This window comes from Erpetoichthys calabaricus, chromosome 11, assembly GCF_900747795.2.
Source record: "Erpetoichthys calabaricus chromosome 11, fErpCal1.3, whole genome shotgun sequence".
NCBI classification, from domain to species: Eukaryota; Metazoa; Chordata; class Cladistia; order Polypteriformes; family Polypteridae; genus Erpetoichthys; species Erpetoichthys calabaricus.
The window spans coordinates 71,382,765-71,398,357 of NC_041404.2; the positions used below are offsets into that span (position 1 = coordinate 71,382,765).

At 37.2% G+C, this 15,593-nt stretch overlaps 1 protein-coding gene across 1 annotated transcript in view; it reads left to right on the forward strand.

The window, feature by feature from the left end:
• Positions 1-15,593, forward strand: part of usp11 (ubiquitin specific peptidase 11) — a 128,878-nt gene that overhangs the window by 100,819 nt on the left and 12,466 nt on the right. Inside the window, exons 14-20 of the mRNA XM_028813329.2 lie at positions 5,086-5,201; positions 5,689-6,087; positions 8,226-8,296; positions 8,767-8,879; positions 9,426-9,575; positions 11,914-12,029; positions 12,395-12,483. Of these exons, the coding sequence (XP_028669162.2) occupies positions 5,086-5,201; positions 5,689-6,087; positions 8,226-8,296; positions 8,767-8,879; positions 9,426-9,575; positions 11,914-12,029; positions 12,395-12,483 (1,054 nt within the window). The remainder of the gene's footprint in view (positions 1-5,085; positions 5,202-5,688; positions 6,088-8,225; positions 8,297-8,766; positions 8,880-9,425; positions 9,576-11,913; positions 12,030-12,394; positions 12,484-15,593) is intronic.

The following is a 15,593-nucleotide window of genomic DNA, read 5'->3' on the forward strand; positions in this document are numbered from 1 at the left end:
GGTGCAGCAATGCGCTATATCAGCGTGTGCTCCTAACCTCACTCTCTCTCTCTCTCTCTCTCTCTCTATTGTGCCGACGTGACCACACGGTAATACCTGAACTATTCCGAAGCAATGTTTGCACTGTTTTGTGTTTTTTGTACCTCACACCCTGATACACCTTTATTGTAAGAGCATCCCTTATCTACAATGGAGCTGGTTTTAAATTAAACGTCGTTGAAGTAGCGAAAGAAATTGGTAACTGCGCTGCTGAAACTAAATTCAAGTTTTCATTTGTTTTTTTTGGTTTTTTTCCCAATATTAAACTCTGTAGTACCTCATTCTCTTTGTGTCTTAAGCATGTACTTGTTTTGCTTAATGGTTAATCCGGTACTATTTTATTATCATAGACTGTGGAATGTACTGTTACTGCATACATACATTAAATCACACCACAAATTTATTTTCTGCTGGCAGCACTCACCTTAATAATTGTCAATACTTTGTAAGATTTCACATCTCTGCATTTTTTTAGTTGCTCCGTCATTTAACACATTCTACAAAAAGTGGTTAATTCAGAGTGACATCTAATTTTAACATTAATAAAACAAAAGTAACTGCAGACTTACCGCCATCCAGTTCCACTGTCCATAATTACTATGACAGCATACATCTGGTACAGTATGTACACATGTAGTTATATATTTTCAATCATTAAAAACACTATCGGCTTATAACATGTAGACTATATGCTACTTAATTACATCAGCAACTTGAAGTCTATGCCCAAAGCATGAAATCCTCCTCCAGTTAATTCAACTAGACTACCTTCATGATGTTGGCTTCACTGCCAGTTGTTATGGACACCAACCTCTTCACTCTCAATCTCCAGGAATCCTGTGCCTCCCACAAAACTTGTGTTATTAGTTTCTCCAATGTGGTCATCCAGAAAATATGATGCTACAAACAATAGGTACACAACTTTCAATCATCACTCACGATGTGTGTGGTTAAACCTCTGTATGTCTCCAAAGTATGACTACACGACAGGTCCGTTGTCACTGAGAAACGCACAGGTTTGTGCAGCTTGAATTTACTTTGTTGTGGCATTTATTTTACAATTTCGGGATTGCAGTCTTTGAAGTATTTTTGCCATAACACATCACACCTCAAATCCAATGTTTTTTATCATTCCCTTCATTCAGTATGTCTTTATGGTTTGAACTGGAAACTTGCATAAATGCACCGTTATTGAAGTCTGAGAATAAGTTTGACTTGAAGCCTTCCGTTGCATTCCACTGTCCCCGCTTGTGGAGAGCCTCATATCTGAAGATAACGAATGCATTTGTAAGCTATCCTTGTATTTGAAAACAATATTTTCTTTTGAGGTGATATAACAGGTTACTTGTATTTCCGCCATCTGCAGTGACAGTGGCTTGCAATACTCTTTTGTTCTCTCGGTCTCTTTGAATCCAAACCACTGAAGTAGCCCCTCTCTTTGATACCAGTTGTTCTTCAGCATTCCCTGTCTCAGTCCCTTTGTCCTGCATGTCTGATGTTTCTCTTTTTTTTTTTAAATTAGACTTTTAAGCTGTGCTGGTACACTATGGCCTGTTTGCTTTACTTGCTAGTATACAGCGTGTGCTAGGCTAGACCTCAATATGTAGCACATTTTGCCATTGCTGGGAATAGACGTACTTTACATTTAAAGTAAAATGTGTTTGTGAGTTTATGCTAATTTTAGCCTACCGGTATAAAAGGTATGACAAAATTCAAAACATAATTATTTCATCTGATATACCAGTTCAACTGACACACTGCCCACTACTAACTATAAATTATTATCTCTCTATTATAAAAAAAAAAATCCTGGAGAGAAACAGTAGGGCGCCAAGATGTGATCTTCACGTTAAGATCATGGAAGACAGTTAAAAGACCCGCGAGGACCTTAAACATGAAACATTGTGCCAAGAGATTGACCCAGGACCTTCTTGCGATGACGTAGAACATGAGATTCTTATGAGACATGCCCTACTTACAATCAATATCAAATAAGACAATAGGGCAGCAAAACATTCAGTCTTATGAAGGATTTCAGCACACACAGATCCAGGGTATCATCGCATATAAAGCGAATAAGGACAATACGTTATAAATGAAACGTCGACGACTAAGTGAAGAAGAAAGCAGCGCGGAGAAAAGAGACTCAAAAGCATTGGAGAGAAAAAAGAGCAAAAAAGAAAAAATAATCTAGGTGCAAATTCAGAAAATAAGGAAAGTAATTATCAGCCCATAACAATTGGAATTGAAACAAAGTACGTTCATTCGAGCTTAGAATTAAAAGACAGAGTAAAAGACAAAGTAGAACTTCATAAACATGTTCACAAATGTTGGCAGTATACGCATGCAGAGCAGATTATGAAAGCAGTGGAATTCAAAAGGCTAAAAAAAAAAATGTATGCGCGATACAAATGTGGAGAAAGTTAAAGAATATGAAAGTAGGAAAATTAGAAAGTATAAAAAAAAGAGCAAAGATCGCAGTAGCGCAAACAAACAGAAATTATTACTTAAAAAAGGGAAAACAATCACCACGGACCAGGTGTCATTCAAAAAAATGCAGGACAAGGCGAGGTCAGAAATAAAAGACAGAGTAGAAAACAAAGTAAAATGTCATAAAGAGGTTACAAAACAAGGGGGCCAAACGCATGCAGAGCAGGTTAGAGATAATGAAGACTGGAATTCAAAAGACTCAAAAAAACGTAGGCACGAAACACATGCACAGCAGGATACAGAATATGAAAGCAGAAAAAAATGACAGTGTCAAAAAAAGAAAGTAAACATCGCATTAGCGCAAAAAAAAAAAGAAATTATTACTCGGAGAAATAACTAAAAGGCGAATAGAGATCGAATATATCACACAGGTGATCTGTCAGAAGTATGTAAATATTGTAAGGCTTAAACTTCAAAGTCTGAGAATTTCAAAAACGTGGTTTACCTCACATGCATTTATTGGTTACTTTGCAAAAAAAATTATTAACTGCTGATGATGTAGATCGCTTTGTCTGTGCTGAAATTCCAAACGGAGAAACCTATCCTGAATTATGGTACAAAGTCATTAAACACATCTCACTGACCTCATTTGAAAGATTCCAAATATTGTTTTTACATAAGGTTTGAAATAAAAGTGAACTAATGAAATAGCAACAATTCAAAGAAGAAAAAAATCTTAAGTGTGTATCCGGAAAACCAAACATGGGGGGGGGGGGGGGGTGGCGAGCAAGGGGTGCCCCCTAGTGTATATATGAAATTGTCTTTGCTCAGTATTTAATTTATTTATAATTGCAGTATAGTTTATCAAACTGGAATCATTGATTGGCTGAGCTGTAACAGGAAGGGTGAATTCGTTCTTATCATGTACATGTAACAATGTGGGTTCTTGCTCCATGCTCCCATTTCATTTTTGGAAGCCTTTGAACCCAATGTTAACCAGATGAGCTGGATAATGAGGACACCAAACGAAGTAATGGGAAAGGTGCAAAGTGAAAACAGTGCTTTTATTTAAAACCAACAAAACATATCCAAAAGTGTTCAAATAAAGTTCAGTGCTTCTAAAGTCAATAAATAAATAATCCATTAAAAACAAGTTGTCCAAAGTGGAGGTTAAAATAATTCAAATAAATAAATCCATCAAACGAGGTTAAAATACTGGCTGGAAGCAGTCCCTTCTTTAAAAAAACATGGTGCCTTTTTCAGCTTCCAGCTTCCTCTTCTTCCTCCTCTTACCTCCTTTCTCTTTTCCGATCTTTTCTCTTCTCCCTCCGCACTCGCTCTCCTACTATATATAATGGGGATGTGGCACAGGTGCGCCGATTAGCAGCTTCCGGCATCAATGGACATGGGCAATCCCACACCTGTGCACTTAAGTGTGGAAACACCCATGCCTGCATCGCGCATGGGAATCGCTCCGGCCTTGCTACCATGCCCCTCTTTAAGCGGCGATTATTTATTTAAAACTGGCCTATTATTCTGAGCTGTGGACCCGCTATATCATAGTACACAATATGTACCTACTGAAAAAGTGGGCAGGGAAAAAGCTTTGATCTGTAAACTCTCATTTGCTTGATACAGAGCAAAACCATTAAAAAAGCAAATTGTGAAAATAGTATAAAACTGAAAGTTGCTATGACATACTTATTGGCACCCTTTTAAACTATTCAAGTAATCACAGGAGTGAAAATATGTCAGTGCTCATGACTTGAATTAGCCAGTGATTACCCAATGAATCTTGCCTTAAAACCAATACCTAAAAAGGCTGCTTTCATTCCCTGTTCTTTATTGGAAATGCTGAAGACAGGAAAGTGGTCTGAGACCATTACAAGAACAACTGTGCTTTGCAGGTATTGTTTGGAATTGATATGGAACAAAGATGTATCAAAAGTAGAATTATTTGGATGTATTATGTGGTGCTTTTTCAACAGTTCACACCAAACATCAAGTTTTTCTGAATGATCCCAAAATTGTCTTCATTTGTTGATTAAAAACAGAGAAAGAACGTTACCTTTTTAAGCATAAAAGCCATCATTCGTTGGTCATTTATCGCAGTCGAGACTACTTTCACTCCAATTTTCCAATCAAATTGTTTTGAATCATTTCAAATGGCACCAATAATTGTGTCAAGGCTACTTTTGTCATTTCAAGTGTTTTCACACATTTTTTTTAATTGATATTGTTTGATCCTGTTCTACTCTTTATCAAACAAATTTGTGTACATTTTACGGCTTGTTTTTTTCAGGAGATATCGACCATGATATATCTAAAATGCAATAGTGTTGACAACAAATATACACTTTTTTGTGTGTTACGCAGTCTGGAACATTTGTTTTCAAATCATTGCATAGTACGTAAGTGCAATAAAATATGTTGCATGACATACACACTGGAAGCCTGTATGGCCAGAGCAATTGGGACATCTGTGATTCTGTCATTTTTAACACCATTTAACATGCTTTATCAGTTAATCACAATAATGGATAACTGTCTGTAACCTAGGGAGGCTGAGTATTGCTACTCTCCTGTTTATTAACACCTTGGTCTTTTTGTTTTCAGCCGGTATGTTCACCTCCCTGATTCCTCTGAGGAAGAGGTTGAGGATGAGGACAGTCCAGAGGAAGATTTGTACAACCTGCAGTCAAATGGTCTCAGTGAAGATGCTCTTTCTGAAGGTATTTTTAATGTTGATTTTTTTGTGTATGAATTTGTTGTTGTCTTTCCTTAGAAAAAGACTCCTTAAGGACTGAATGATTCACAATGTGTAAAATTGTTTTGACTTTTGACTAATCAACTTATAAGCAATTGAGGCTTGGTTTTCTTGTGATTGTTGAAAAAACATTCTGGATCACCTGTTTTTAATGTGATGAACAGAGGAAGAAAAAAATTACCTGTAAAGCTGTCGCAATCTCGGAAATTGCATAGCAATCATATTCTTCTTATTTGCAAATATTCTCTCCCATCCATTCATTTGAGAAATTTATATTTATATATTTCACTTTCTTTTTCTTGAGCTTCTGTAAAGTTCTAATTTTCCCTTCAGGGACAAATAAAGTACATCTGTGCTGTGCTAATTGCAGTTACTGACATTCTTCTATGTACTACTAAGTCTTAAATCAACTTTTTTTTGTTATTCATGATCATCTTTGTGTCCCCATTCAGATGAGGCAGATGAAGAAAATGAACAAGCAGGACAGTCAAGCCAAGAGGAAGAAGGCTCTGAATCTGAGCCCCCCAATACAGAGCACCCCGCTAAACAGCAGGTTCTTTCAGTACCACCCAATACAGTTACGGACAGAGGTAGCAGTGAAGAGGAAAGCCCAACCCAGAGAAGGGCAGCTGAGAGACCCAGGGTAAAAGTGAATGCTGAGATACCTTCAGGGAGTCCCCTTTCTGAGGATGACGACTCATTCCAGGATCGCCATGCTATTGAAAGTCAGGCCAAGAGGAAACGACACCCACACAGAAGGAGGAGGAGATTGTTTGCAATCCAGGCAGTCAACTCGAATGGCACAACTGAGCGTGGCCAAGGGGAGGGGGGCAACGCCTTCTCTTTCAGTTGTGAGTTTGGTACTCTTTATTTTCATTAAGAGCAAGAAATATTTTATGGATCCCTTTTAGTGTCTGTTATTTCATGTTGCCAGTGCCCTGGATTCTATGCCAGTGTCCATCTTCTTTCTTAAACTCATAAAAATTATTTTAATTGTGAATAGTTATTTTCATTTGCAATTATGAATGCAAAGAAAAAATATAATTAAAATGTCACATCACAGTTAAGTACAAAATTGAAAAGAAATGTAGTTAAAATGTAACAAATTACAAAAAGGTTTCCTGTGTTCATTATTGTTCTATTGCTCTAAATCATTTTAAACTGAAAATATTTAGTCAGCCTAATGTCTTTTAACATATTTAAGGAAAAGAGTAATAAATATTGACTTCCATATAACTTCTTTAGTTTTTGCTATTGCTCTAAATCACTATAAACTGAAAATATTTAGTCAGCCTAATGTCTTTGAACATATTTAAAGAATAGAATAATAAATATTTATTGACTTCCATATAACTTCTTTAGTTTTTGTCACTTCTTAGGTGTTTTTCTTTTGTGGCCTGTTGTTTGTGCAAATGTTTTGGTGCGCCGCTGTGAATCACTCCACAGTAGTCGTCCATCATACTGACATCCCTTTATCCCTAGTACCTTCTTTCCATGTCCCTTGATATCCTGATGGAATCTTTCATCCTGCTCTTTACTCGTTGCTCCAAACATTTTAGGGTAAAATTCCACATGCAAATTTAAAAAGTGAGCTTTGAGACTTACGTTTCAACCCAATTCCTTAAACATAATGAATACATTTTTCATAATTTATATTTACATTTTATGTTTATATTGTTACCAAACAACTTAAAATTACTTCACTGAATAATTCCCAACCCTGTCTTTCTAGATTGTTTATGGCATTCTGCATTCAAAATCAGTTTCTAATATCATCTACGTCAAAAATTCACCCTTTCAGGTTAGTCTGAGACAAACCCAGAAACTTGTGGCACAAATTCATAAAATGGGCTCCATCTTTTAATAGAGCTTTGACCGTCTGTTTCATTAAACCAAGCCTTATATAAAGCAGTGGTACCAGAACTTCAGTCCACCAAGCTAGGTATGATGATGTTTTTGGCACCAAGCTGTACCCTTTTTTCTAGCTGGCCATTCATTCTGAAACAAATGTAAATTCTTGGTTCTGCTCTTCTACTCAAATAATCATTAAAATAAAATATTGGTGTTTAATTAATAATAGTGTGAAAACATTAAAGAAATATAATTAACAGCAAAAAAAAGTTTTGTAAAAAAAAAAAAAAAAATGTTATGTGAGCGCCCTAAAGTATATAAAATTTACGTGATATATTAAGCAATGCCAGCATGTAAAATAGTTTTTCTCATGTTGGCACGTGCAAATCCCCAGCACCACAAGCAGAAGTGTGGGATGTGCCTCCACTTCAAAGATTAAACAATTAAAACCATTAAGTTTCTATTGAACTCCCTTATTCATCTCACGACATACTCATTTTAGATTACTTGACCATTCTACCTTCCGCATGTGCCTGTGAGTGACCCCTATGTTGGTCTGACTCCCCATCCAGGGTTGGTTTCTTTTTTTGTACCTGTTGCTGCCAGGAGAGGCTTTGGTCCCCAGCACCTCTAAATTACATTGAGCACTTTTGAGAATGTTATGCTTTTATTTACAAGAAACCAATAATACTAATAGTACCTAATAATAATAATAATTCATTTAAATTTATATAGCATTTTTCTTACTACTCAAAGTGCTCTTCATGCTGGAAGGACTTGTGATGCAAATCCATGATCTCCTTGCTGTGAGGCAGCAGAGCTACAACTGTGCCTGTGGGAAACACTAAGTTGAAGTTTAATACAAGCAAGTAAAAATTGATCCATTACAAGTTACTGCAGATCCGAATTGCTTCCTAATTCTCAATTTGGAGCCGTAGTTCATTTAACAGCTCTTTCACGAATCTGTGTATTTATCTGAGGAGAGTAGACTCTTTTTTTCATAGCATGTAAATTAAAAGATTCCTGCATTGCATTCTTGATCTTTCTGGGCTTGTACATCTGAACATAATTTTATTTTGATAATATTCTCCATATACTGACTTCTTGTTATATACCTGTTCTTATTCTTCTTCTGTAGCTCAGCCCTATGTAGCCATTGATTGGGACCCTGAAATGAAGAAAAAATACTACGATGAAGCAGAGGCTGAGGTAAGAGCATTAGTCACTGTATTTTTCTGTGAAAAAGTGCCTTTGCCTGAAAATCTCTTCACCATCCTTAAACAATAGTTATCCAATGTATTTAAATGTATGAAATATTTGGGACCATTCCGAAATTTAGGACACTCAAGATCGGTGATTATAAATGAGGCATTAGTTTATCAGAGGACACAAACCATTTAGTTTTGTAACCCCATTTTATTGAACAGCATGACTTTGGAAAAGGGCAGTAAACAGTACCCCATGAAAAAAAAAACATTATGCCAAAGGAGTATGGAGTTAAAGCGTGACCAGACCTCAAGTTATGAAGCAGCCTGCACTTTGCCCTAAATTTTGATGTCAAAGCCAGTATGTGGAATGGAGCCAATCAAGCAGATGCTGGGAATAGTGTAGAAAATGGTCTGGAGGGCATGCCTTATGCTGGGGTAATTGTGAAAAATAAAATGTTTTTTCTACTGCAGAAATATGTCAAGGATAAGAGTATGGACTTCACGCTGAAGCCAAGCTTGATAGAGTTACAGCAGTGCATTGAACTCTTTACTACGGTAGAAGTACTGGAAGAAGAAAATCCCTGGTGAGTACCAATCCTGACACTTGGACACTTCTGAGAGAGGACTGATACACCATAATCCCCATGTTCAATGAAAGTGTGGTATGCCGATTGTTTGTCCATATTTCGAAAAGGATTAAGAAACACATTTGTATTTGGTTGTCACTGGAGAAGTCTAATTAGCAGAGTACTCATGTTTAGTTGGATGGATAAAGGGGTTGATATGAGGGATTATTCTTGGATGGTTTAGGAATTAATGCTGTTTGCTGTTATGTAAAAGAGGCTTAATTTACTATTTAGTGATTTATAATACTTTGTGCTGTTTAATCTATTTGGTTTGCTTTTAATTTTCTTTGTAGTTGGAGTTGTCGTTTTATAAGTACCCATTTTGAGATGCTAATTTACTTGATGCTGTTTGGTCACCTCCATTGTCTAGAGGTGTTGACTTTTTTTACCACCATGGTTTTGAGATTTTCCTTTTCTTGATGGCTTATTTTTCACAGTGCTGCTTTATAGTGTCTGCAGGGCACATACTGTAGTCTTTCAACTCTTTTGATTTCCTCATCCCAGGTATTGTCCAACATGTAAAAAGCACCAACTCGCCACCAAAAAGCTGGATTTATGGTCGCTGCCTGAAGTTCTGATAATTCATCTGAAGCGTTTCTCTTATACCAAATATGCGAGAGAGAAGCTGGACACCATCGTTGAGTTTCCTATCAGGTAGTTGGAATTATTGAGAAGCTAGGGACATCATGATTATAGTGCACAGTTGTGCCTCATTTTGTCACATAATTGTCATTTTGAGTTTCAGGAATGTGGCATTTCAATTTCATTGCATTGTTGATAGTTCACCGTAAGTACTTTCTATATTAAATTAACCCTGCTTGTCATGCCCAAATAGATTAAGTAAGTAAACAATTCTCTGCTGTGCCATTTTGTGGGTCCATGTTGACATCTTTTCAAGTCAATGTTAGCATAACCACAAATCTGGGTATGTGTTCTACAAGTCACTGTTAATTTTCAAATGTAAGCTTCTGATTATGAAAAGTACTTTGGTGGAAAGATGGAGGTTGGGTTTGATTTTACTGGCTAAGAGTTTTTGCTATAATCTGGACGTGTCAACTTTCTAAGGGTGATGCTCCTGATCAGTGCTACCAAACATAAGCAGCAAACTTCTGTGGACTCTGTACACGTGACAGTCTTACTACTACCACCGCACACTTGTGTTCAGGCCTAAAAGAGCACGCTGCTTTATAAATATTTACTTCATGTATATGTTATCTTTTACTCCATTGAACACAATGTGGCTCAGCTTCAGTTATAAAAGTGGACATGCCTATTTTTAAGTGGACAGCCTTTTTAAAAAACAAGCAAGACCTTATGTTTCAGAATGCTTTAACTTGTTTGTTAGGTTAACAGTCACAGAAATAAATTACTTAAAATTAATTTTGGAATTTACAAGTGATTGCACTATATGGCTACAAGATTGTGGACACCTGTTCACCACACCTATTTGAGCTTGTTGGAAATCCCATTCTAAACCATGACCATTAATATGCCCCCTGCTTTGTTGCCATAACAGCCTCCACTCTCCTGGGAAGACTTCCCACACCATTTTAGAGTGTGTCTGTGAGAATTTGTGTCAATTAAACCGTAAAAGCATTTGTGTTGTCGGGTGCTGGTGCTTGACATGAAAATCTGGCTTGCAATTTTCATCCGAAAGGTGTTCATTATGTTTGAGGTCAGGGCTCTGTACAGGCCACTCAAGTTCCTCCAAGTGTTTATGGACCTGGCATTTCACACAGGAGCAGAAGAGCGTCCTCCCCAAATGGTTGCTACAAACTTGGAAGCGCACGATTGTCTAAAATGTCTTTATATGCTGTAGCATTAACAGTAGCCTTCAATGGAATCAACATGCCTACCCTGAAAAACAGCCCAGAGCATTATCACTCGTCCATACTTCACAGTAGGAACTATACAGTCCAAACGTTCGTGTTCTCCTGACATCCACCAAACCCAGATTCCTTCATCAGACTGCCAGGTAGTGAAGCTTGATGCATCACTCCAGAAAATCTATTTTCACTGCTTCAAAGGCAATGGTGGCCTGCTTCACACCACTCCATTGTAACAGTGCATAGTGATAGTAGGCTTGTGTGCATCTGCTCAGCCATAGAACCCCATTTTGTGAAGCTTCCAACAGTCTTTTCTGGCACTAACGCGTGAGGTTTCATGTGGAGTACTGTGTACAGTTTTGGTCTCCATATTATAAAAATAAGGACATAGCAGTACTAGAGAGTAGGACTTTAGGGACATTCAGTACTATTCTGTTTGGTGGATAGGATTGGTAGACATTTTGGACTGACTTCTCTGTTCTCGTCAAAATTATTCTAATGTTCTAAAAATTCAGAAAGCAAAGTGGAAATATTGTCTTCTTCTACCTGTTCATTTTTTCCACTTCTATGTACTTTTGTTTATTTTTTTTATTATAAACTTAAGACCCTACTTATACACTCTCACATTTCAGTGCAGCACTGCTGGATGTTCTGACCTTTCTGGTTGTTAGATGCTCTATTAATAAGAATCAAACTGTTCCCTGTTCACTGTTAAGCTTCAATTTAATTCTAATATACTTGAGAAACAAGAATTTGTGTGTCCTTGGCCTTCCTTTAACAAGCAAACATTTTGTACAACTTCATAATTAAATATTTTTCAGAAAAGATTTGAAGGCTTTTATATAAAAAAGTGTTAATAACAAAATGTAACCGCAAAAGAATAAGCAGAGTGTCACAAATTATGAATAAAATAATGCATTAAGAACAGAAGTTTTTCTATGATACTTTGTTCAATCCCTGATTGGGTTATCATTTATGTGTATATACACATTTTTAGTCTGTGTCTGTGTATGTGTGTGTTTGTTTATTGGATTTTAACATTTGAACATGATTTGAAAAAAAAAAAAAAAAAGACATTATTTGTATTGAACTTTTTTGCTAATCCTTACCTCATCAAGTTTGTAGTGTTGTAGATTTTAATCTGTGTTTTGTCTTGCTGCCTGCAGGGATCTTGACTTCTCTAGGTATCTGCTGAAGAAGACTGTTCCTCAAGATGAACCTCCCAGCCGCTACGACCTTATTGCTGTTTCTAACCACTATGGGGGCCTCAGAGATGGGCACTGTGAGTATTTATACTTTTTGGGTGAAAGGGAACCAATGAGAGGTCTCTGCTAAGAACATAATGATGACCTCACCCAGTCCCCAACTGGACAGACTTCTGCAAGAAGTAGATGGATCACTCTGTTTTAGTACCTTGGGGTGAGCTTTTTGGTAGAAGATTGGAGACATAATATGCATTTCTTGTTCTTAAAAATCACCTAATTTTTCTGGGAGCGAGCTTCTCTGTCCTGATTTTGTGGAACGTTTATAGCATATTTTACCATATTAATTCCAGATAATCTGTGAAGAGGTAGATATATTTAAATAATTTAGTAAACTAGAATTACTCCTGAAACCTAATGTTTGAAAAAATGCTATATTTTACAGATACCACTTTTGCAAGGAATAAGGATAGCGGCCAGTGGTACTACTTTGACGACAGTAAAGTTACCTGTACTACAGAGGATCGCATTGTAGTAAGTGATTCCACCTCTTCTCACTCAAATCTTGTCGGTTTTGTTTATTTATCGTACCTGGAGACTATGTTGGAAGACCCTTTAACTTAAGAGTCTGGTACATTTTCGGGTTTAGCCAGTGTCACACTGCATAATGTTTACTTGCAAGTTTTAGTTGTAGACTTGATTTACACAATCATGGTGAGTCATGGAGAGTTGTGGCACAGCCTGAAACTGCCAGTCATGAAGTGCATCATCCCAGTGACACAGTGTGCTTTGCAACTCGCCACAACAAAAAACAGATAGGTTTAATTTTGTCTTCCAAGTCTTATACGCGGTCTCTTGTATGTGCAATAGTTCACCTCCAATAAACATTTAGCCTGAAGTTCAGTGCCTAAAATGAGGCATGTAAGGAAAGAATAAAAGCACATGCTCACAGACAGCAGAGTTTATTGTCTGTCCTATGTCTTATGCTTGTTAATACCATGACAAAATGGAATAAGGGAAAAGAATAGGCCAAGATTATGGGAGAACTCGGCATACCTACCACCTTTGCTGTCAAGCGGCACATTAATTGGATGTGAAAATGCTTTGCAAGTTTAAAACTATGCTGAAAAGTCATGAGAGAGTCAAGTAACCTGCGATCTCATGTGATTTGCAGTCATGTAATTAGACACCCTCAAGGCAACAAGATCATGCAACTGCTGACATTAAGTGTGAAATGCTCTTTGAGTTGAAGTTGTGTATTTGTAGCTCTGGTTTTAGCCTATATCTGTAGCAGGTACTTCTGTGGTAGGATGCTGAATGGATGGTGTGATTCAGAGGAAAAGAAGCTGCACTTTAGTTTCATAAACTGTAGACTAGTAATTCCTGATTTTACTGCTTGTATGCTGTCACTGTGAGCAATTCACTGGACTTGCCTCTCCTCTCATTTTCAAGAAAAATGTGTCTATCTGGTCAATCAAGTTCTTTGAATTTGTAGTGCAATACAGCACAGTTTGGCTATGCATGTTCTTTGGCCTGCATCAAACTTCACAACTTTCTAGCGTTTTTCTGTCATAACTTTCATTCACATAAACTTAGTGAATCGTTGCTAGTCTTGGCGTGCACCTGCTGTGGAAGTAATGATCATCACCTCATGGGTGACCTAAAACCACTAAGAGAAAACAGGCGCAAACCATTTATTCTCTTGGAAGAGGTAGCACTCCTATTACAAGATACTGCAACTAGATGCACACAGCATACCGTAACAAGAGGCACCCCTCTTCTGCTTGTTGAGGCCTTTTTATACACAAGAAAAGGTACAGAATTAGATTGTTTACTTCATACAAAGTTCGTTTATTTATTTATTTATTTTTTCATTTTTCCATCATTGGCTGCTTCTAGTTGCTAACCGGACACAAGGCAAAAGAAACCATACTATATTATAAACAAGCATGGTTAGCAAAAACACGTAATTGTCCTATGGACAGATCATTCATTTCCAGCATCGCGTGTGAGCTTTGCCATTTTCAGCTCCTTACTTGGTCTACAAAGACGCTGAAGGCAGATTCCTTTCTTTTGCAGTAAAAAAAATGTATAGTTTCCTGCTGACAGCCTGATATAGTCTGCTTGCATCCGTCTCAGCAGCCCTAAATTACTAAAAAAAAAAAAAAACCTTTCACTCATAGTAAATGTACTAAATGTGCTTAATTACTGTAAAATATAAAATCTAAACTTCACAACTATTAAAAATGATCATAAGACAAATTAACTACCACACTGAGAATAATAGTCATGTAGTGTGACATCCCCAGAGAGTCGGTAATAGGGTTCTGCAACTAGACATGTGTCGCAGATCATAAGGGTGGGCTTCTGTGTGTGCAAGAGCTGACAATGAGTGAGCACTCAGCAGAAAGTGCAGTTCGTACAATTTGGGGGAATAAAAAAGGAAAGACAAAAAATTGGTGTTTTGGACCACACAAAGAAGAGGGCCTTGTTGGTCTGATGTCTTCTTTTTGTCATACAACTACAAAATGGAAAAAGATGGGCTGAGACTGCGGCTGGATTCACTATACCCAGAAAGCATGTGGACAGCCACCGACACTGTCAGGCCGCACATGATACTTTGGAAGTTTGAAACTCGGCTGAGAAGTTGTGAGTGAGTCACCTGTCGTCTCCTGAGATTCTTAAGTCATATAACACTGAAACAAAATTTTCCAAATGTTTTGCTTCTTGAAAGTTATTTTGTGATTGTTATAGACAACTTCAAGCTGAACACAAATATAATTTTAGACTGACCGTACCACGTAGAAATTGGGAGAAATGCAAAATTAACTTTTATTGAATTTAATGTGCTTAATCACATAGCATTAGTTTATTTGCGCTCCTGATTGTCCTCCGTACCACGTAGAAATTGGGAGAAATGCAAAATTAACTTTTATTGAATTTAATGTGCTTAATCACATAGCATTAGTTTATTTGCGCTCCTGATTGTCCTCTGTCTCCTCCATTAGTTCAGTTAAGTTGTTGAACATCAGTTCAATGTTTTGCTGCTGATTTTCATTTGTACTTAGCTTTTCATTTCAGTATCCAGCAGTAGTCAGCACTAATGGATTCCACTTGCCCAGATATGCTTTTCCATTGTTGCAATGTCCTGGAGAAATTCTTTACTGTGGTTGTCACTTACTGCACCAGTATTGGTTGAGAAGAAGTCCCAAGTGTGAATGCAGGAAATTAATCTTTAGCAACATGTTGCATGTCATGGTTTTGAATGTTTGACGCATGCTGTCAATCATCTGGGTGTAGTCTGGTGCTTTGTAGTTGCCAAGGAAATTCGTTAATCTTGGCATCAGTCTCAAATATCAAAATCCTTCACCTTCATTGTCCATTGCCTTCACAAAGTTTTTCATCAGTCCAGGCTTTATAAAAAGAGTAGAGAAACACATCTTCATTGAGTCAAGATGTGATTTATGTGCCACACTGTTCTGCTCTGGAACGTGTTTTATGAAGTGTCCAGTTCTTTTTAGTATAAGGAGACTTTTTATCACAGCTGTCCCATTCACAAATGAAGAAATTGCACTTGGGATATGTGAGCTGCAGATTTGCCACTACTTTTAGATGTCCACAGATGTTCCAGTTGTAGTTCTTGT